The sequence below is a fragment of the Vombatus ursinus genome, unplaced genomic scaffold (assembly GCF_900497805.2).
Source record: "Vombatus ursinus unplaced genomic scaffold, bare-nosed wombat genome assembly UNPS02014781.1, whole genome shotgun sequence".
NCBI classification, from domain to species: domain Eukaryota; kingdom Metazoa; phylum Chordata; class Mammalia; order Diprotodontia; family Vombatidae; genus Vombatus; species Vombatus ursinus.
In genome coordinates, this window is record NW_020954559.1 from 13,455,725 (window position 1) to 13,477,553 (window position 21,829).

The window sequence follows — 21,829 nt, forward strand, 5'->3', positions numbered from 1 at the left end:
TTCAAATCTGACCTCAGACTAAACACTTGACACTTATTAGCTGTGTGACCCTGGGCCAAGTCACTTGACCCCAATTGCCAAAAAAAAAAAATTGTCTTAACATGAATTGGGGGAGAATAAGATATTCTTTTTTTTTTTTAAGTTAAATTCTTTCAGTTTTATGAATTTCACAGTTATGAGTCCATGCACCTCAGGGAAATCAGGGACTGAATCCCTATATGTAAAATGAGAAAAAGCAATCAATTTATAACAAAGAAGAAAGGGAAAAGAATTAAAACTAGTAATGGTTCAAATAGGCATTGGTTTCAGTTATGAAGAAATAATGGCAATTCATACGAGGACATTTTGCCCATTTAAGTAAGGAAAATACAGGCATGAAAGCATGTCTTCAAGTTCTTTGATGCTTCTTTTGTTTCTGATTTTTCACTCATAGTCATTTGTTGTCATTTCAGATTTGTGGGCCGCATACATGTTTACCAGGAGAGAAATGACCCTATTGTAAGGTAAAAGGATATATTTTATCTTAAGAATATTTGGCCAACTATTTGTCTGTTTGGCCTACTATATTTGTCTATGGAATTTTTTTTTAATTATTCTTTTATTAACAAGAGATTTTCTTGGCGAATAATTTTGCTGAGTCATTGTGAAAGAAGGAGTATAGGATTTTCTGCAAGATTCCTTTTTGCTTCGTATTGGACTGGTATTCTAATTAATATGTGGCTTCATCTTATGCTATGAAGCTTGAAGTGTGTAAGAGAAGTTATATGTCAGTATTTGTCTGTGTTTAAAAAAAATTCCTCTCCTGTATGGAGAAATCTAAAAGTAAATAACTTTCCAGATATGTGTATGTGCAATTTTCTCTTCTGAATGTGTATCCTGAGAAATCTACCTTAGGTTGCCAAATTTTTTGGTAGTAGCATAGTTCTAGGTAAAAAAATATAATGCAGTGCCTTCCCATTAGAAATAACTATCTCATAATTTATTTTAAAGATATATCTTGAAATAGGAAATTGAAAGTTTCTTAATTTGGTGACCATCTTATTGGAATAAGTAGATTAGTCCAGCTCTTAAAACTTAATGTGGGAAGAAACATTTATCCCTAGCTTACTTCCCAGATTTAATGAACTGCTGTGTACAAAGGGCATATCTGTAGGTTACAATAGATAAAAGAACATGAATAAGTTGTTGTCAGGTTATGAAAATAAGCATACTACATAAATCATAGCTGATGTTTTCATTTAAGAGTCTTAGGCAGTTAATTATAGATATTGGACTGACTGGTCATATACGCCCTGGGTTTGCAAAAAATAGCAATTTACTAAATATTTAATATAATAATCACTACATTATACTTTCTTAAGACCAATTAAATGCTAGAGAGCTAATTATGTTGTCATTGTTCTGCAAAGATTCGTCTACCATGTTTTTTGAGTCTGCTTATTGCTTTTGCTTGTCTAGCCTTTATTTACAGTAGAAGAAAGAAATGGCTGAACTTCCAGGTATTTTGTTTGCACTTTGTTTCAAGATCCTGGGAGATGCTGTTAATGAAATATTTGGCTTCTGAAACTGAGGAAGTAAACCTTTTTAAATCAGGTTTTAAAGTGTGCAATTGGACATAAAATCAGCTTGTTTGAGAAAAATGTCTTCATTCAATCAAGATACAAATTACTGTTAACCTGATATGAGACAACATTATACCTTAAATATTTTCACCTATCAGTGAAAGTGAGCTGAATGGAAAGTTATTAGCCAAAAAAAAAAAAAGTTGCTAGAGTTAAGATGACCCTAAGAATCCCCAGCCTTTGAAATTAGGTTTTTTTTTCTTCTTTTTTTTTTAAAGGAAAGCCACTTGTACATTTAAAAATCTGCATTCTTGTTATGATCCTTCATCAACAGTTTAATGAAAGCTTTTCAGAAAACATAAAGCCATTGCCTAGTGAATTTATAAAATTGCATTATTCCTAAGGTGAACACCAAGGTGAATTCCTTTCTTTTGTCAAAGTAATTTGTGTGTGACTGAGTAAATAGATTTAGGTATATTCATTTTGCCAGTGGGATGAAATTAGATGATATAATTTCTTGCAGAGGTAAACAGAGCTTTCTGTGCCATCATTTAAAATTTGTTTGTCTAGCCGTCATTAGAAGGAAATTACGAAAATACAGCTAGAGTCTGATCCACCTATTTTCAAATATCCTTATTATTTCAATGTCTGTTAATGTTTGAGTTTTTAAAGCAATGTGTTAAATTTAGTGAAACTAAAAAGTCTATACCTGTTTAAAAAAAAATTGTTACTTTCCAGATTCATAACTTCTGGCACTCAAAGAGATAGGAACCATTCCTCTACCTCCTTCTCACTTCGAGAAGAAAAGTAAGGAGCTAACTGAAACTAGGTACTCCTGGTTAGAAGCCAAGAATGATTTGTTCCCCCTCAAATACTTTATGTTTTTAAAATGTCACCTTTTTCCCATACTTTTCAGAGATACCTTTCTGTCACACTCTGTTTTATGACTAGTTTTAGAGGAATTATTCTGAATGTGTTGCTAATATAATTTGACATTGTTGTATAATCACTGAATGACAAATATCCAGCCTGAGAGGCTGTGTTTTTAATGATTGTTGGGAAGATGAGTGGAGGTTAAAACTTATCTTATAACCCCAGGAAAAACATGTCACTTATTATATGTATTCCAAAGAATCTCTCCTCCAGTGATCAGTGCCCTGGGCTCAGTCCTATCTAGTTCTTGAACCAAGAAACCTTACATTAAAGGATTGTTTTAGGTTCAGATAAACTGAAAACATTTTGGCTTCACAACTCCGCAGTTCACTCTCTACTAGTTATCTGTGGTAGTAGAGGGACTTTCATCATAGATTAAATTATGTTACATTAAATACATCCTGCCTCTCTAGCTTCCTTTTGTATGTTGTATTTTTCCATTAGATTGTAAACTCCTTGAAGGCAGGAACTATCTTTTTCTTATTTGTGTCCCCAGTGCTTAGCACAGTGCCTGACACATAGGAGGTGCTTAAAATATGTTAGTCGAATTGAATTAAATCAACTATGATCGCAAAACTTAATTTTAGTTTTATGGTTTTAAACTTATCAAATCTTTTCAAATAACAGTTATCCTAATGGATAGATTTGAAAATCAACTCTTACTTCTTCATTTTACCATGTAATAAAAAAGGTAATAATCATCAGTCAAATGGAAAAAAAAAATTATCAAGCACTGTTCCAGGAACTGTGTTAGGTTGTGAGGAATATAGATAAAAATATATATGACATGGTGCCTGCCCATTAAGAACCCGTAGTGTATTTGGAGGAGCAAGGCAACTTAAAAGAATAATTAACCATACCAATTTATTGCACCTAAATCATTAATTAGTTCTGTTAGGCACCAATGTGAGATGAATAAGGATTATAGGGAATTGTTAGCTATATAAAGAGTCAGCAGCTGAAAGATACCATTTGGGTTTTTTGACTTTATAATGGTGTTTGTTTATAATATCTAATATACTGCCAATCATAAAATGCTGTTAATTTTAACAGCCATGTTTTATGCAAGGTCTGCCTTTTAAAGGTATTAGGTAAATGCCCCATGGGTGGTATGAGTTAATACCCTAGGAATTCAGAAGAGGGAGAGATAAATGTGGGCTACAGTGATCTGGGAAGGCTACCTGGAAAAAGTTGAGCTTAAGCTAGTTTGAAAGATAAGCTAGATTCACATAGAGGGGAGGAGTGTATACTGTAGTCACAACAGTGAAATGAGCAATGAAATGTCTAATATTTCCTGAAGTTATGATCTATAAATAGTATAATCCAACCTTAAATAACCCAATTAATCATACTTTTTACCTAGTCTCAAAATCTATTTCACCTGGATCATCTTCCCAGAATCACTTGGGGATTTCCATCCAGTGGTCTTTTGGTATTGGTCTCCATTTACAATCACTATCATAAAGAGGACATTCCCTCCCACCCTTCATCCCTCACCCCACCAAAATTTACCTTGTGCTTCCTAGTGGATAGAGAGCTAACTTCCAAGTCAGGAAGACCTAGGTTCAAGTCCCACTTCTGGCATGTATTGGCTTTATTGTCCTAGGCAAATCACAACCACTTAGTACACTAGGCAACTCTCTAAGACTACCTTGTGAAGAAACTACCAGTTTTGTTGGTAGGATGAGTTTCCTCATCCAAGAGTTAACTATGCCAGTGAAATCATAGATCTCCTTCCTCTCCCCTTCTTTGTGTATACATGTTGTCTCTCATTTGTATCCTCAGAATCTGACATAGTGCCTGGTATATAGTAAGCAATTAATAAAAGCTTCTTGATTGAGCATTGATTGACCCAAGTTTTCACCATAAGTATTTAAAGCATAACCCTAGAGAGAAAATAAGTGTGAAATAAGTATGTTCAACTGGCTATGTATGTGGATGTTGATAATACAGTTGATCACTTCCACATTGCGACTTTCCTCATGGTTTTGCTATATTGTGGATCCACTTAAGAAATTAAATGGGAATTTTGGGGGAGTTTTGCAGAAGCTGCAGACACATAAAGACCAGCAGACAACACAGAAAAAATTTAGAAATTCAGAAATGCATAAAATAGATGTATTGTATAGTATCAACCCAATTTTTACAATAAAGTACTATAAACACCCCCCAAAAGAGAAAAAAAAATTCAGACTTTTTGTCTGGTATGAAGGGAGGGCCAAAAATTTTACCTCGATTATTCAATCATGGGGGCACTGTGCCCCTAACCCCTGTGATGTGGAAGGAATAACTGTGTATGTAAAAGTGAAAATAAATAGACCCCATATACCAACCTTAAGTCTTTTCAAACTGGGTCTCCTGCAGTGTCAGACACATCCTAGAGGCAAGAAAGATTATTAGGGCAGGGGAGTGTATTTATAATCCTACACACAGTTAAAGAAGATTTAATTTCACAGTAAAACTGGATCTGTTTTTATCAGCTGAACATAGTATCTACATAGAAACACCCAGACCCCCTCATTAAAGTCAAGCCCCATCATTAAACAAATCAATAATTTTTCTTTCTGTATCTCATCTTTTTCCACTAACTTTATCTTTATAAGCACTTAACATGTCCAATAATCCTTATCTTTGCAGGTCGTTAGGATCAGAAAATCTGCTTCTTAGGGGAGCCTCTCTAAAGAACACTGAAAAAATCTTTGGTAACTATTTAAATTATTGAATTATTAATGATGGCTTCTAAAATTAATAAGGATACATTAAGTAAAGTTAAAAATCTATAATGGCACTATAAGAGCATTTTTTTTTTTACTTTGATGTACTATAGCCTTCACTAGTATGATAATTATACTTCAGTATGAAAATTACTGTTGATATATAAACCACAACAGGTCCAGCCGTGGGAGCTGATAATGATTGTTTGCAGATTAAGTGCCTGTATTCTTAGAATCAGAAGAGCAAGATTGCATCCATGCAAGAATTCAGTCAATAAAATTCTGCAAGGAATTTATTCTAAGATTTATAAAAACAGCTGCAGTTCCTTGGCCACTCTGCTTAGCTTTTTGGGGCATATTTTCTTGTTTCCTATTTTTTAATTAATTGTTTCATAAGATATGTTATAATAAAGTATAATATATCTTAAAATCTAATTTTACTGAACATATTATAGGTTATTTGGATTTTAAGGAGGAGAAGGGAGGAGGGCATTTCTTTATCTTAAAGTAATCCTGTGTGAATTTATTTGATTTGTTTTTTTTAAGCTGATCTTATGTAATTAAAATGATTACAAAATTTCAGTTTTTATGACCATTATAAGTAATAGAGCTACTGTTTTAAGTAAGGCATGTTTACATCTTTGATAAAATACTAATCTTTTTTTAGGTGTGGCTATATATACTGGCATGGAAACTAAGATGGCATTAAATTACCAGTCAAAGTCACAGAAACGGTCTGTTGTAGAAAAGTAAGTCTTATTGCTTCTAGAATATTATTGTCAGCATTTATATAGCACTTAGCACATGCCAGGCATTGTGCTAAGTGCTTTACAAATATTATCTCGTTTGATCCTCACGACAACCCTGGGAGGTAGGTATGCTATTATTATCCCCATTTTACAGTTGAGGAAACTTAAGGCCAGCAGAGGTTAAGTGACTTTCCACTGAGTCACCCAGCTAGTAAGTATCCAAGCTCTTCCTGACTCCAGGCCCTGTGCACTGTCTACTGTACCACCCAGCTGCCCCTCAATAATGCTTATAGTGCATGGAAACGACATAAATGATTCAAGAGATACAGTAGAATAGCATAAGCACACAAATGACCTCCTGTGTATGTAGTGCCGTATGATGATGGCACTCCGATGATGAAGGTTTATTTTTTGGTGTTGGTTTTTTTTTTTTTTTTTGCAAACCATTGTCATTGACTAATTTCTTTACAAAATAAAATTTGTCTTAAATCCAGAAAGAAAATTACCAGAAAACTTCATTTATTTTTTGCACCTTTTCGAGGGATGTAAGTGTCCTTTATCCCATTAACTAGTTGTAATTAGAACATAGAGGCTGTGTGGTATAATGGAAATAATATTAGCTACAGAGTCAGAGGCCCAAGATTTAAATGCTGGCTCCACTATTTGGCTACATGTGCACCCTTTACTTTTGTGAAGGAAGAGGAAGGGATTAGTTTCTCAATTTCTCGTGAATAGATAATCTATATTATCTCTAAGTTCTCTTTTTGGTTCACTGGTTATCAATGTATCAATAAATCATTTATAACATACTGTATTTTTAAAATACCTGTGAAGCGTATTATGTCTGTGTGATTGACCTTTAAAAGCGATCATCTGATTTCTTCTTGACTATTACATCAAAAGTGAAATCTGAGATTTTGTTCTTTATAAACAAGGATGCTTTGTCTCCCAGATGTCTACACATGGCACATTTGTTTCAGAAATAGATATTGGAAAATCAGATTTCCTTTCAGAAGAACTGCTAAGATTTCGGTTCGTCTTCAGCATTTCCTCTCAAATGAGAGCATTTCCCAACATCGTATATACTATTTTCAGCCTTTGTGGTGATGTTGTGGGTGAAATTGCTGAATCTTGAACTCATTACTTGACCACTTAATGTTAGGAGAAATTGATTTTTAAAAGGTTCTCTTAACTTGCCGGATTTTTGAATCTACAAATGTTCAGCTTAGGTTAAGAGTCAGTGAACAGTTATTTGAAATTTAATGAATGTTACTCATTTTGGCTATGTGTGGGTTACCTCCATGATGTACAAGGTCCTGCCCTTCTCTTATATGCCAAAAGTCAGAATGCTTAGTGATAACAATAAATTTGTGTCTTCATTCATGCTTTGTAAAAGTCAGCAAAAGATCAGAAATCTTACTGAAGTTTTCCCATATTTTATATACCATTTGTGTATTTGTAGGATAGGAAATTTTGTGCTTTCCGCAAGAACTAATTTACTATTACTGCTTTATTATTTTAGATCAATGAATGTATTCCTTGTCGTGTACCTCTGCATCCTAATCAGTAAAGCACTGATAAATACTGTCCTGAAATATGTGTGGCAGAGTGACCCATTTCGAGACGAGCCTTGGTTTAATCAGAAGACAGAAGCAGAGAGACAGAGGCACCTGGTATGGAAAATTTCACGTGAAATATGTTACTCTTTTTGTAATGTTCAGAGGTGATTTGCATAACATTTTTATTAAAATGTGGGACCCAGTGAATCCCAATCCTTGAAAGAACTGTGTAAATTAGAGCTTCGCACTGTAGTAGCCATTGGGACAGAAGATTTATTTGAGAAATATTAAAACAAGAAGACTTGATCATTTTCTCTCACCCATTTCATTTCTTACATGTAATGGCAAATGCATCTCCAAATGAGAGGATCTGTGGTGACTTAGCATCCATACTAGAGAAAGGGAAAAGGAAAAAGCCCTCACACTAGACTTCTGTGTCTAAAGAGATTTATTTAAAAAAATAGTCTTTATGGCTGAATGGAGAGAGGAGTGGGGTGTTGAGTTCCTCCAAATCTGCATCCAGATTGGTGGCAGTTTCCTGAAAAATAGCTTCCCAGTTTTCCATTTTGTGTAGGAAAAGTTTCATCTATGACATGTTAGAGATGCTCCCTTCTTTTCAAGCATTGCAGGACGATGGGTGGAGACCAAGATGTTATTTCTCACCTACACTTCTAAATGTATGTTTTGAGATCTTTGAATACAATAATTGGTTGAGGGGGCTGAGACTATAGGATTGGAATATCTCCTCACTTACTTGAGGTCAGCTAATAAGAGGGATGTGGAGGATCTTATCTGTGATTCCAAGTGCTATGGGGCTATTTAGGCTCAGAAATACATTTATCCAGTTATAATTAGGGAAACAGAAGGAGTTTGGTTTGGTTTCAAGATTGAAAACAAGAAGTAGTTAAAACTACAAAGGTTATACAGGATTTCAGCCAATTCTAAATTGCCTGGCAAATGTCAGGAAGATGGCCTTCAGTTGTTTTCTCTAGTGAAGATCAAAGGCCTCCCATTGATGTGCTTGTGTTTTTGTTTTTGTTTTCCTTCCCCTTGGGATTCTGCATAGGAATGCTAACTCAGATTCTACCGGGGAGGGGAAATAAGTTTCCAATACACAAAAATTCCAACAAAGGGAGAAAGGCCTTTTAAAAAATTAACATAGCTGTGTATAAATGTGTGTGTATGTGTATATATCTATGTCTATACACACATATACATACACTTCAGCAAGTGATATCAATTAATTTACTTATATTCCTCAGAGGAAAGATAGAGCTTAGAATTCAAAAATTCCAAGAAGCAAACATAGCCTTATAGACATCATTAAATGACAGGATTTAGAACTGGACCTCTTAGAGGCCTTGGAATTTACCTCCCTCCCTCTTATTTTGCACCTGAGAAACTGAAGACCTATAGAGGTTAATTGGCTAGCCCAAGCAAGATCATAGAAGTAATAAGTGACTGCTTAGCTTCCAGCCTGTGTCTGCTTACTCCAGATCCAACAGTCTTTCTTCTCTACCACACTGCCTCTCAGTCATGGGAAAGGTCGTAGAAACTCCAGACCGGACATCATGTAATGTATCATGGCAGTTCTAGTTTTCTGGGCCCTACAACAGTGTGGTGGAAATGTTTTAAATGGGGTCAATTTTAGCAAATTCACATCTCCGATTCTAGCCCCTCAGCTAGTCTTGTTGCTATGCTGATAGGGATCATGTCTTAGACCCTCTTGCTTAGGACAATGCAGGCAGGAGATAAATGTATCCTGCTGATTATGACTCATGGTGAAATAAGTGATGTTACTTTGTGGTGTGTTTGTGTGGCTAAGAATGATAGGGAAGTGTTCTAGGGAAGGCTAACTATGAGGAAGGATTCTGAGACCTGGCCCTTTTTTTTTTTTTTAATTTAAATTTTTGGTGAGGCAATTGGGATTAAGTGACTTGCCCATGGTCACACAGCTAGTGCGTATTATGTGTCTGAGGCCAGATTTGAACTCAGGTCCTCCTGACTCCAGGGCTGGTGCTGTATCCACTGTGTCACCTAGCTGCCCCCTGCCTGTCTCTCTTGTCCTTAGGAAGAACCTAGTCTTAAAATGCTTTCTTGGGATTTCCTCAAACTATAACTGCAAGACAGACATGTGTTTGAAATATTAGAGCCATGTGAACTGGATATATAAAAATCTTAGGGATGTGGAGAGATGCCTTGTAACACTTTGTAAAGAAGCATGACTGGGAAGTTCGAAGCTTAGCTAGCTCTGTTTGTAAAAGCTTGTACGTTGCGCCTCAGCATGCAAACATCTCTTAATAATTTCCTGGGAAATAAAAACATAAGTTTTTATTGATGTCTTTTGGTTTTTTACATCACCATTATTTTCCCTAGTCTCTCCTCTCTCCCTCTCCCAGATTGCTATCCAATTCCCTATCTATTGAAGTAGCTGGAAATAAAGCACCATTTTAAACAAAGATGCATTCAAATATTCAGCATTTTGTGCTTTGTGCTGTCTTGTTACCAAAGAGATTCCAAATCTCCTATCCTTTAATAAATATGACCACATTCAAAGAAAAGACTCAAGTGTTTAGAATATAAATCTTGCTAATTGGGTCTGTATTCAATTGGAATTGTTTTTTCTTCTGACAATTTAAGTTCTTGAATATGTAATTCCAACCTTTCCCCCACTGGTTGCTGTTCTATAAAGCATGCATATAGATCTACCCTTGTCTCTGTGTTAGTGGGGAGTAGGGGAAATTGGGGAATGGATAATGCAAACCTAGAGCTGCTGCCATCAAGGAATTCTCCTTGTCCTATGATCCTCCCTCATCCTGGGGTTTCAAAAACACTTTTTTTTTTCAAGAATGTCTTTACTATCTGTGCCTAATAGTAAGCAATCCAAATGGTCAGCCTTTCTCTCTCTCCCACGTACTGATTAGATGAAGAGTGTGAAGTCTGTGAGATATTAACAAGCATTCAAACTAAGAGGCTAAACAATACAAGTGAGGAAAAGGTGACTGGGGACAGATTTGAATAACTGAACATGCCTGAAGATTAAACTTGAGAGAAGTGTATACATGTGTCTTTGTCATAAAATTAGAGAGCTTAGAAAGACATCAATAAAATTTGTATTTATTCTTTACTCTTTTTGCAGTTTCTCAAAGCTTTCACAGACTTCCTGGCTTTTATGGTACTTTTTAACTACATCATTCCAGTGTCAATGTATGTCACAGTTGAAATGCAGAAATTTCTCGGCTCCTATTTTATCACCTGGGATGAAGATATGTTTGATGAAGAAACAGGTGAAGGACCTGTAGTTAACACTTCTGACCTAAATGAAGAATTGGGACAGGTAGGTCAAATAGTAAGCTTAGTAGAACTATGTCAGCTGAATGTTTCCTGCTATTTGAATGAATGTATGCAAAACATCTAGAGAATTCAGTCTTTTTTATTTCCAGTTTCAGTTTACATATGTGACATCATTTAGATATATCTTGTAGCTGATGAAAGATCAGAACCATTTGAAAAGGTGATTATTTGCAGATAAGAAAATGGACAATTTTTTCATGTTTGTAATTTGAAAAAATGTTTTCGTGGCTAGTTTATAGAACATTGAGCTATGGTCCTTATGAAGCATTATTATTTCTTGGCTGTAAGAGTATGAAGGAGAAAAAGAACTTAGGAGGAAACCTGCCTTCTTTCAGAATGCTTACACATTTTGCTCTTTCCAATGTAAATAATTATCTTAGGAGCTTTGGTTCCTTCCGAGGACTAGCTCTTAGGCCTCCCAGCAGCTCTCACTGTGTCAAGCCTCTCAGGCATTTGGGTTACAGCAGAGACTATCTCTAGGAAAAGTTAATAGTCGTTATTAATTTCTTTCCAGGAAGAAGTTCTGAGATGTATTTTTTACAAAGAAAAAAAAAGACCTTTAGGATTATTTGCTAGTTTTCTTCCATTCAGAAGAAGTGATGCCTGAGAAAGTGTCTTTCTCATGAGTTCAAGATAAATTGCTTGCTTGAGTACAGTCTGTACTTTGGTCATTAAGAGCCTTAACTTTTGACCAGAGATAATCTTTAAATCCTATTATGTTGTCCCGCTCTCTCTGTGCTTTGTTCTAATTAACGCTTCTGTTCATTATGTTTTTAATACCTTTGTAAAAATTTTTTCTGTTTCCACCATTTGCTACCGTATGGTCTTTGAAAAATAGATACACAGTGATCCCATGTATAGTACATTGGAGAAATTCACAAAGAAGAAAAACATTTATCAAATTTTTCAGTAATAAAGGTTTCCAAGTTCCACTTATTTATAGCAGTTTTCTACATAAATAAATTTTTGCTTGCGTAAGTAAATTGGACTTCTTCATCTTCCACATGGAGTTTATTATAACAAGATCCTTCATTAAGAGGTGGCAGCTAAACTTTTGATCTCAACTTTAATCCAGTACAAAAAGTATTAAGGGCCAACTATACAAGGCAGTTGCTAACCTTTGATGGGGTGACTAATATGCTGAGACTCTGGGGGACCCAGATCACAAAGAGAAAAAAAGGGTGTCACCTTTCTAACTTAGTACAATGAGGTTAGAACGTTACAGCTTGTTTTTCTCTACTGGCGTGTAATTATTCTCTAGCATGTGAACTAGAAATACATAAGCCCTCGAAACTGCAGTGCCCACCACAGCCTCTTCCTGGGTAAAAGTTTCCTACCTTGGATTGAACACAGCTAAATCTAGCAAGCAAACCACCCATTGAGATAATAACTGTCTTTTGCTCTGAGACATGAGTGTGGAAAAAAAAATCACCAAGTAATTTCTTTCCCAGTGTTTGATCATTTACAAGATTTTTACATAATTAATAGCAATGGAGAAAACAATTATTTCTCTCTTAGTGATTAAAGTTGTTGTTTTGAACTGCACCTAAAGTATCATTATGCTGTCACTTAGATACGAGGATCCCTGCATTTTTAAACATGGCAGTTTAAATGATTTGTCAGATTTCCCTTTATTTGCCCCAGTATGGGTCTGGCAATTCCTTGTAACATTGTGTGAAACACATTCATGGAATCCTGAGATGTCAGAGCTAAGTTGGAAGAGATGTTGGAGATCATCTGGTCCAAAGCCTTCATTTTACAGATGAGGAAACTGACAGTGTAAGAATTGCCAAACTTCCTCAGAATCGGGGTCACATGGTCACATGGTCACATGATCTGCCCCTGACAGGAGCACCGACAATTGTGATGTACGATGGGTTAGGGATATTTCTCCTCCATCCAATTGGCACCTGTTCCCCTCACCAATGCCCCACCATAGGTTTGGGGCCTTCTCTTTTCCCATTGCATAGCCTCTCCCTAGGTGCTGTGTGCTTTTCGTGAGGCATGCTCCTACCCCAACACCATCCTCAATGTTCACAGACCTTTCTCTTTCCCAGTGCCGACCTGGGCTGGAGAAATGACTCACTGTGACATTTTCTTGAATTTCCCCATCTGTATTCAGTCTGATGCAGTCTCTAGATGTGGTTTTGTGGGCAAGCTGAGCCTGACAGCTTTCTGCTACTCTGCTATCTCTGCCCACCTAATGCTTTCATTCTTTATAAATTTCAGTCATATCTTCTCAGCTTTTCTCTGTCCAAAATAAAGCATTGTGATCTTTTTAGCCCATCTTCGTGTAACAACTGTTTTGTCCCCCTTTTTTTTATTAGTTTGGTGGGAGAAGAAGTAGAACAGGTCTATGGAACAAGCTTGGATTTTGCTTAGGCTGCAAGATAGCAGCATGCATTTTTTACCAACTTTAGGAAGATAAAAGCATTGACTTTTTTTCCCCCAATTTTACCTCTTTCTAGGGAAATGCCGATTAATACTAGGCTTTAAGTCAAAGAAACATGTTTATTTTTTTCAGAAACTTTAGACTATTGACAGTAGGTAGGTCACTGCTTTGGGAGGAAATGTTAGAAACCCACCATCACAAGAGCGTATTAGTCTTAAGAAAAGCACACTTGCTACAGTCTCTCAAGAAGGTTAAGTTTAATTCTAATCCTTGATTAGTATGTTTGCTGTATTCCACAGGTAGAATATATCTTCACAGATAAGACGGGAACATTGACAGAAAACAATATGGAATTCATAGAATGTTGCATTGAAGGCAATGTCTATGTGCCTCATGTCATTTGCAATGGGCAAATCCTTCCTGACTCTGGAGGCATTGACATGATTGACTCTTCGCCTGGAGTGAGTGGAAAGGTATGTTGAAATTTGAAAAAAAAGAAAAATAAGCAAACAAATAGGCTCTCTTTATTAGAAGGATGAGGGTTAGTATTGCAGTGGTAAGATAAAATCTTTCTCAAGGAAGTCCAAATGTTGAATAGAGAGGTCCAGCCTCTGGAAGTGTGCTGTTTTTTGCAAAAATCCCCTGCCTTATGTGAGCTGTGTCTCATCTTTTACCTCATTTATGCTAAATGAGAGGGGAAAGTCCATTGTGGGAATTTATTGCCTAAAATTCTCAGATACTACAGTCCTTGAAAATGTTTTACTTAAAATTAAGTAGCTAATATTTCACAGTGACTGTGAACAAAATAAGTAGAAGCAGGATGATTTGATTTGGGGTGACTGCTTTCCTCTATTTCGATTTACTGTCAACAAAGATGAGCACCTGGAATGATAGAAATGAGGGTTAAGCTCCTGGATGTCTAAGGTAAGTGAGGCTCTTTGAAAATGGAGAGGAGAGGACAAAAGGCTATATTGAAAGAAAAATAGCCGTTGAAGCATAATTCTTCCACATCCCAGTGACACGCAGGGGGAGGATCATCTACCTTCCTCAGTCTTTGGCAGAATTAGAAAAACATCTCCCACAGAACCTTATTACAAAGATTGCTGACCTTGTATTCTGAGCCAACTCAGACAAGGACAGTGAAGTCAGTCAATCAACAGGGTGGTGTTTTAAGCTCTTAGTATGTGCTGAGCACCGTATTGAGTTGTGAGTTGAAGGAAGAAAGCAAAAATAGTCATGGGTCTCCTGGAGCTGTTCTAATGGAGGAGAGACCATGTCTATAAATAGGCCCATGCAAGTTGTATGCAGGGTATAAGATGGAAAGTAACCCCGGGAGGGAAAGCAGTATCACTTGGGGGTGAGGGGTCAGGAAACACCTCCCACAGAAGGGATCTGAGTCTGGAAGGAGGCCAAAGATCCTATGAAGCTGGCTTCCTTTTACGAGTCCGTTATGTCACCCTCTCATCAGTAAAAGGAACATGATTCAATATCAAAAAATACTTCTGTTCTCCACATTTTAGTATTGGAAGCTGCAATTCTGCTACAAAAATTCAACAATTGGAGAGAAATAAAGCATTATATGATTTTGACCTGAATATAATAGTAGCATACCAGAGCCTCACAATACTTTGACCTATCTCAGCATCCGTTTTAAGCCAGACTCATCTTAAACTCTACATATCTGTCTGACCACACCTTCTCTGTTTCCTTTCCTGGATCTTTATAGTCCACATAATGCCCACTAACGGGGTGGAGGGTGTCTCCCAGAGGCTCTGTCCTGGGCCACGATCCCTTCTACCAGTAACCTATTTGATTTGGTTACCTGATGGTTCCATTTATCCTCTCTATTCAGATGGTTCTCAGATGTACTCGTCCAGATCTACCCTCTCCTGACCTCCAGTCTCAAATCTCTGATTACCTATTGACATCTCAGACTGAATATGCCTTAGACATCTTAACCTCAACATGTCCAAAACGGACCTTATTATCTTTCTGCCGAAACCCTCCCCTCTTCCTTACTTAGCCATTAAGGTCAAGGGTATCACCATCCTTCCAGAAACCCAGGTTTACAACCCAGGAGTCATCTTTGACACTTCAGTCATCCACCCTCATATCCATTCAGTGATCTAATCCTGTTGTTCCCATTTTTATAAGAGCTCTCATATAATCCTCCTTTTCCCCTCTGACACTGACACCATCCTGGTGTGGGCACTTATTATTCCCTCATGCTTGGATTACTTCACTAGCCTCCTGGTGGTTCTCCCTGACTCAGTTCTCTCCACTCCAGTTCATCCTCCCCTCAGCTGTCAGAATGACTTTCCTGAAGCACAGGTCTGATCCTATCACACCTCTGTTCAACTCCAATGGCTCCATGTTGATTGCAGGGTGAAATAAAAATCCTTTGTTTGGCTTTTAAAGCTCATGGTAACCTGGCCCCTTCATGCCTTTACAGTCTTCTTAGACCTTCCTTCCGTCTGTGTATTTTGTGGTTCAGTAGTACTGGCCTCCTTGGTGTTCCTTGAACGCAATACTCCATCTCCCAACTCTAAGCATTTTCACCGGGTGTCCTTCATCCCTGGAATGTTCTCCTTTATCTCTATCTCTTAGCTTTCCTGTCTAGCTCTAAATCTCAACTAAATCCCATCTTCTGAAAAAAGTCTTTCTTGGGCTTGCTTCATCTTGCCACCTTCCTTCTGAGACTACCCCCCCCATTTAGCATGTCTATATCTTGTTTGTACATAGCTGTTTGCATGTTGTCTCTCCCATTAATAGACTGGGAGCTTCCTGAGAGCAGACCTTTTTTGCCTTTCTTTGTATCCCCATCACATAGTAGGTGCTTAATAAATGCTAGTTGTCTGACTGAACAAGTTAATTTAGTATGGTATAATAAAGAATAATAATGACTTTGAAGATAGAGGACTTGAGTTCAAACCCTGCCCCTGTAACTGCCTTTATGACCTTCAACAAGTCAGTGAAACACTCTGAGCCTCAATTTCCTCAGAGGTGAACTAGATGACCTCTGAGGTTCCTTGTAGCTTTGAATCTATGGTCCTGGCATTGTTAATGGAAGAACATCGTTACCACACTGCTTCACTTGTAATGCTAACCTGCAGTATGGGCGATGTTCTAGCAAGACTTCATATTGTATTATTGTAATATTGTAGGTTAACAGACATGTGCTGGAATTCCTTAGAGACTCTTGAAAAAGTTTTCCTTAATTCATTCTTATTCTTTTTAGTCATTCTCCCTTTTATATGTAAGCACTCTTAAAGACATGCTTCTTCATTTTTTGAAAACATCAGCGATAAACTCTTATTTCACTGAAGTTCTAGGATTTTTTTTTGTCTTTAAATTTCCAATGATCTTATGTGTTTATATATCCTTCATTTCACAATCTATGATCTGTCTCTTCTTTATCCCAGAGAGCCATCCTTCATAACAGGGAATAAAAAAGAAAAAGAATTTAGCAGAACCAACCAAAATGGCAATTAAGTCTAACATTATATACAGTTTTCTATACCTGAAGTTCTATAATTGTTTATCTCCATTCAAATGATTGTGAAGATATCTAAAAAGAAAACAAGCATAATTAAATTCCACCTTATAGCCGTTAAAAACTAAACATGAGTTTTGATGTTTATTACTTCATAAATAATTGTCCCTTGTCCTTTGTTGCTTTTGGTTACCTTCTTTTGATTTTAAAGCTATCTGACTGTAGGTTTTTGTTGTATTTTATTGTCTGTCTTATATTTTGATAGGAGAGAGAAGAGCTGTTTTTTCGGGCTCTCTGTCTTTGCCACACAGTTCAAGTGAAGGATGATGTCCTTGTAGATGGAGCCAAAAAATCACCTGATTCATCAAGATCTTGCATATATATTTCATCATCACCAGATGAAGTGGCGTTAGTTGAAGGCATTCAAAGGTAAGTACAGTTGGCATCGTTTTTGGATTTGAAAGTATACAGATTTTATTGAAGGAATTTCTGCATTTGGTAGAATGTTACATTAGATGACCGCAAAGGTTTCATCCAACTTTAAGATCCCAGAATTCTACATAAGACCCCAAGTTTGAGTGTATTCCTAAATTATTGTGTGAGAAATGTTCTTCCATGGACTTCTATTATGATTTTGAAAATGGGTTCCAATGGAGAAAATTGCCTTCAGCATCTAATAAGAATCTTACATTATTGTTCAAGGACATTCCTTAGATGATATGCCCTTTGTCACTCTGAAGACTAGGTGTGTGTTTCCCACACAACCCCTACTAACTTAGCTAGAAGGAATTTTCTTTATTCTGAGGCAGAACCATTGTTTTTTAGTTGTGTCCAACTCTTTGTGACCACATTTTGGGGTTTTCTTGGTTTTCTTCGCCAGTTATTTGTTTTTTAAACAGATGAAGAATTGAGGTAAGCAGGGTTATGTGACTTGCCCAGGGTCACACCGCGATAGATTTTAACTCACAAAGATGAGTCTTCCTGACTCCAAGCCTGTTACTCTATCTACTGCACCACCTTCCTGACTAAGTGAAACATTAGGTATGTAAATTGGATCAGTTGTTGGGATTTATTAAAAATATTAGAAATTTAAACCTAAAATAAATGAACATGCTCCAACAAGGCATTTTGCTTAGGAAATGGATTCCCAGATGAAAAACTAAATGTATTTCAGCCATGCAAACTGGTTCCAGTCCAAAGAAAGAAGAGCAGCTAGGAGGTACAATGGATAGAACACTAGGTGTGGAGTCAAGAACATCTGTGTTCAAACCCAGGCTCAGACACTTACTATCTGTGTGAGGGTAGGCAGGTCACTTTACCCAGTTTTCCTCAGTTTTCTCATCTGTAAAATGAGCTGGAGAAGGAAATGCAAACCACTCCAGTATCTTTGCCAAGAAAACCCCAAATGGAGTCACAGAGATTCAGACATGACCAAAACAACTGAACAAAATGAACAAAGAAAGAAGGGAGACAGTCCAGTGATCTACTGGAGTGGAATGAGCATGACTCTTAGAGCCCGGTTGAGTCCTTCTCCTGACTCCACTGTTAACCAACCTTGTGACATGAGCCTCTTATACCATGTGGTTGGACTAAATGATCACTAAGGTCTCTACCAGCTCTGACTTTATATTCAAAAATAATTCAAGAACAAGGAAGAAAGAATTATAATAAAAAGAGAGATAATCAGTCCAAAATGACGTATGCTTTATCAGCTGCATCATCTTTACCACAGGAGATAAGGTGGTAAGAGCATTACGAAAGATTTTGTGTAATACTGGTGAATTTGGGGATGTGCTAAAGGGGAACACGGAGTGGTTTCATATATCAAAACATTATTGTGCAGGTTATAGCCTCAGTTTTTTCAATATTCTTTCCATTTGAAAAGCAAACCTCCCCAGAGGTTTCATAATTCTCCCCAGAGAAAAGCAGGATTCATCTTCTCTTACTTACAAATTCTGAAGTCCTTCTATAATTCCTGAATTTCTCCTTTTACTATTTATAGGCTTGGTTTCACATACCTAAGACTGAAAGACAATTACATGGAGCTGTTAAATAGAGATAATGATATTGAGAGGTGAGTATACATTCAAATGTAGAAGAGGAAAAAAGGGGTGAAAACAGAATTTTTTTAATGAGTCTGGTAGCAATTATTGAACTTTAACCAACAATTATTAAGCAACTACTTTATGCAAGGCATTGTCATTAGATGGGCCAGGTTCAAGGACCTTGCCCTCAAGGAATTTACATTCTTTGGGGAGATATGGCATGTACACAGATAATTAAATACAAAGCAGTATAGAATAATTTCTGGAGGGAAAGAGGATTAACAATTGAAGGAATCAGTAAATGCTTAGTGTAGGAAGCAAGTCAGGGATTCCAAAGGGCAGAGGCAGGAGAAAGTACAATCCAAACATAGGGGACTGTCTGTGCAAAGGCAGGAAATGGGCTGTCATCTGGAAGTAACCACTGCATAGCAGGCAGTTGAACTGGAATGGAAAGGCATGAGGAGGAGCAACTTGAAATTAGATTAGAAAGGTGTGTAAGAGTCAGATTGTGAAGAGCCTGAAATGCCAAGCTAAGGATTTTGTATTTTAAAGTATTAGAATTGCCATTGAAAACTTCACAGTTGGGCACGAGATGGTCAGATTTATGTTTTAGGAATAGTTAGAATTCCGCCCTGTCCTAAATCCCATCCATACCCCTCCTCTCTTCCCTCAAACTACCCACCGCCGCCACCACCAAAAAAAGTTCTCTTAAGTTTTCATTGAAACATCTTGACAGTTTTATATGATTTGAGTATGTGGGGAAGAGAGAACTATGGATGGAAAGCAGTGTCGTGCATTGGAAAGAAGACACTCGATTTAGAGAAAAAGGACTGAGTTAGAATCTGAGCTCTGCCAGCTAAGGTGGGATCTTGAGCGAGTCAAGTGTGGGTTGGACTAGATGACTTGTAAAAACCCTTCTATCTCTAAAGTTCTTAACCTTTTTTGGGGGGGAGGGGTTACCTTTTTTGAGACCCCTTTGGAAGTCTAGACTACTCAGAATAATGTTTTAAAATGCATAAAATAAAACACAGAGGATTACAGGGAAAATCAACTGTTTGGAAAATGGTTATGCTAATGATAGAAACTCTGATTCTCTAAAGAAAGAAAATATTGATATAATTGCTATAAAACTGTGATTAGAGGTTCTGGTTTTACATTGATCTAGTCATTTTAAAATGCTCCCAAATTTTTTAAAATACAACTTTTTAATGAAGGAAAATGGTTTGGTGTTGTATGGACCTCAGATTTCATCAATGTAGGCAAGCTCCCTGTGGAGAAACTCCCTTTATTGATGGACGTTGGCAACTGTATATAACGTAATCTTAGAGAACTGCCTGAGGCAACTGAGAGTTTAAATGATTTGCTTATAGTCACACAGCTAATATGTGTCAGAAGCAGGATTTTGAGATATGCAATCAGAATTTCCTTAGTTTTCAGAGATTAGGGTAAATTACAACTACTCCTTTGTAATCTTGTCCCATTGCAGATAAACCAAAAGAAAAGGTATAGGTGAATAATTGCCTCTGTCACATAATACAAACAAATGAACTGAAGAGATATGTATATAGGGACCTTTAAACCTGAATTTTGAGTAACACATCTATTGGAGAAGATTTTTCTGTTAAAACAGGGGAAGTGACTCTTTCCAAATTCCTACCCAGGCTCCCATATCTTAAATGATATTCACTTACCCTTAAGTCCTTGAAAAATTAACCTCTGATTAACCTATGATTTCATATCATATCATTATAAGTGTAGGAGGGAGGTAATAGTGGCGTGTAATGCTGAGTAAAAACCACTTTAGTGCAATTAAAAAAAATAAACCCTTACCTGTTGGAACACATTCTATACTTGATCTTAATACAGTACAGAATAATACTTAATCCACTTAATATTTAGCACAGACACCTTGGCCTTGCATTTAAGGCTCCCTACAGTCTGACCTCACATTACCTTTCTAGTCTCATTTCACATTGCACACTGGAGAAGGAAATGGCAAAGCATTCAGTATCTTTGCCAAAACAAAAAAAACAAAAAAAACAAACCTCCCATGGACATGGTCCATGAGATCACAAAGAGTTGAACACGACTAAACATCCCTAGTACAGACACTTAACTTTTAATTGAACTAAATATTTTTGGTTTCATGTTAAGCTGTTACATAATTAAATGATAAAGAGGGCTAATACATACCCATTTTTCCCCTTCAGGTATGAATTATTAGAGATTCTGACTTTTGATTCAGTGAGGAGAAGGATGAGTGTTATTGTCAAATCTACTTCAGGTAGAAAAATCTTGTTTCATTCTTTATTCAAAGTTACATGAAGGTTGAATTTTTGTTTTTATGATTGAGTTCTGTAGGACCTACTTATGCCTTTCCTGACTGTGAAGACTAAATTTTCATTCTTCTTAAGATCTATGAAAATAGTCCCTGCTTGAAAACTGATTTTATAATCTTGAGAGAAATTTAGTTTTAAACTTTTAATATTTTATGATGAATGCAAGAGTCAGTTCTTTCTCTCCTGTCTTCAAAATCTTAATATTCTGAGAATACTTAATTATCTCTGGCTTTCCTTAAATTGTTTTTAGTAAATCTGAATATTTAAAAAATTTCTCCATAATAGAATTTTTTTTCTATTTGAGATTTTTGTAGTCCTTTTCTTTTTTCTCCTATTAAGAAGACAAATTTAAAATGATCGCCTTTAAAACAAGTCGGAAAAGACAATTCAAGATGCAAATGTTAGTGTCTCTGTAAAATACCACTAAATGTTATCAGCAAAAGAAGTCACATTAATCATTTGACATTTTACAGTGATGTTTCTTTGCATGAGCACAATTTGATCAATCTTCCTTTTTGTGTGTTTGTGTGTGTGTATGTATAGATACATATGTATATACACATATATACATACATTACCCATCTCCATTAATACTTAAAGTTGTATGAAACATACAAATCAGATCTTGTTGCAACACACTTCAAAGGAATGGCCAAATCCTTGCGCTGGACTTTAAAAAATCAAATATT

At 36.5% G+C, this 21,829-nt stretch overlaps 1 protein-coding gene across 8 annotated transcripts in view; it reads left to right on the forward strand.

Annotated features, from left to right (window-relative positions):
* Nucleotides 1–21,829, forward strand: part of LOC114046189 (probable phospholipid-transporting ATPase IH) — a 222,872-nt gene that overhangs the window by 146,612 nt on the left and 54,431 nt on the right. For 6 of the 8 annotated variants that reach the window (XR_003569472.1, XM_027866424.1, XM_027866426.1 and 3 more), the window contains exons 8-17: nt 453–503; nt 2,301–2,369; nt 5,133–5,197; nt 5,877–5,958; nt 7,481–7,631; nt 10,657–10,854; nt 13,563–13,736; nt 17,022–17,185; nt 18,759–18,830; nt 21,012–21,085. Coding sequence is in view for 7 of the 8 variants with exons in the window: in XM_027866424.1 (XP_027722225.1) it covers nt 453–503; nt 2,301–2,369; nt 5,133–5,197; nt 5,877–5,958; nt 7,481–7,631; nt 10,657–10,854; nt 13,563–13,736; nt 17,022–17,185; nt 18,759–18,830; nt 21,012–21,085 (1,100 nt within the window). In the remaining variant the exon portion in view is untranslated. The remainder of the gene's footprint in view (nt 1–452; nt 504–2,300; nt 2,370–5,132; nt 5,198–5,876; nt 5,959–7,480; nt 7,632–10,656; nt 10,855–13,562; nt 13,737–17,021; nt 17,186–18,758; nt 18,831–21,011; nt 21,086–21,829) is intronic. The other 2 variants (XM_027866425.1, XM_027866430.1) reach the window with 1 other exon arrangement.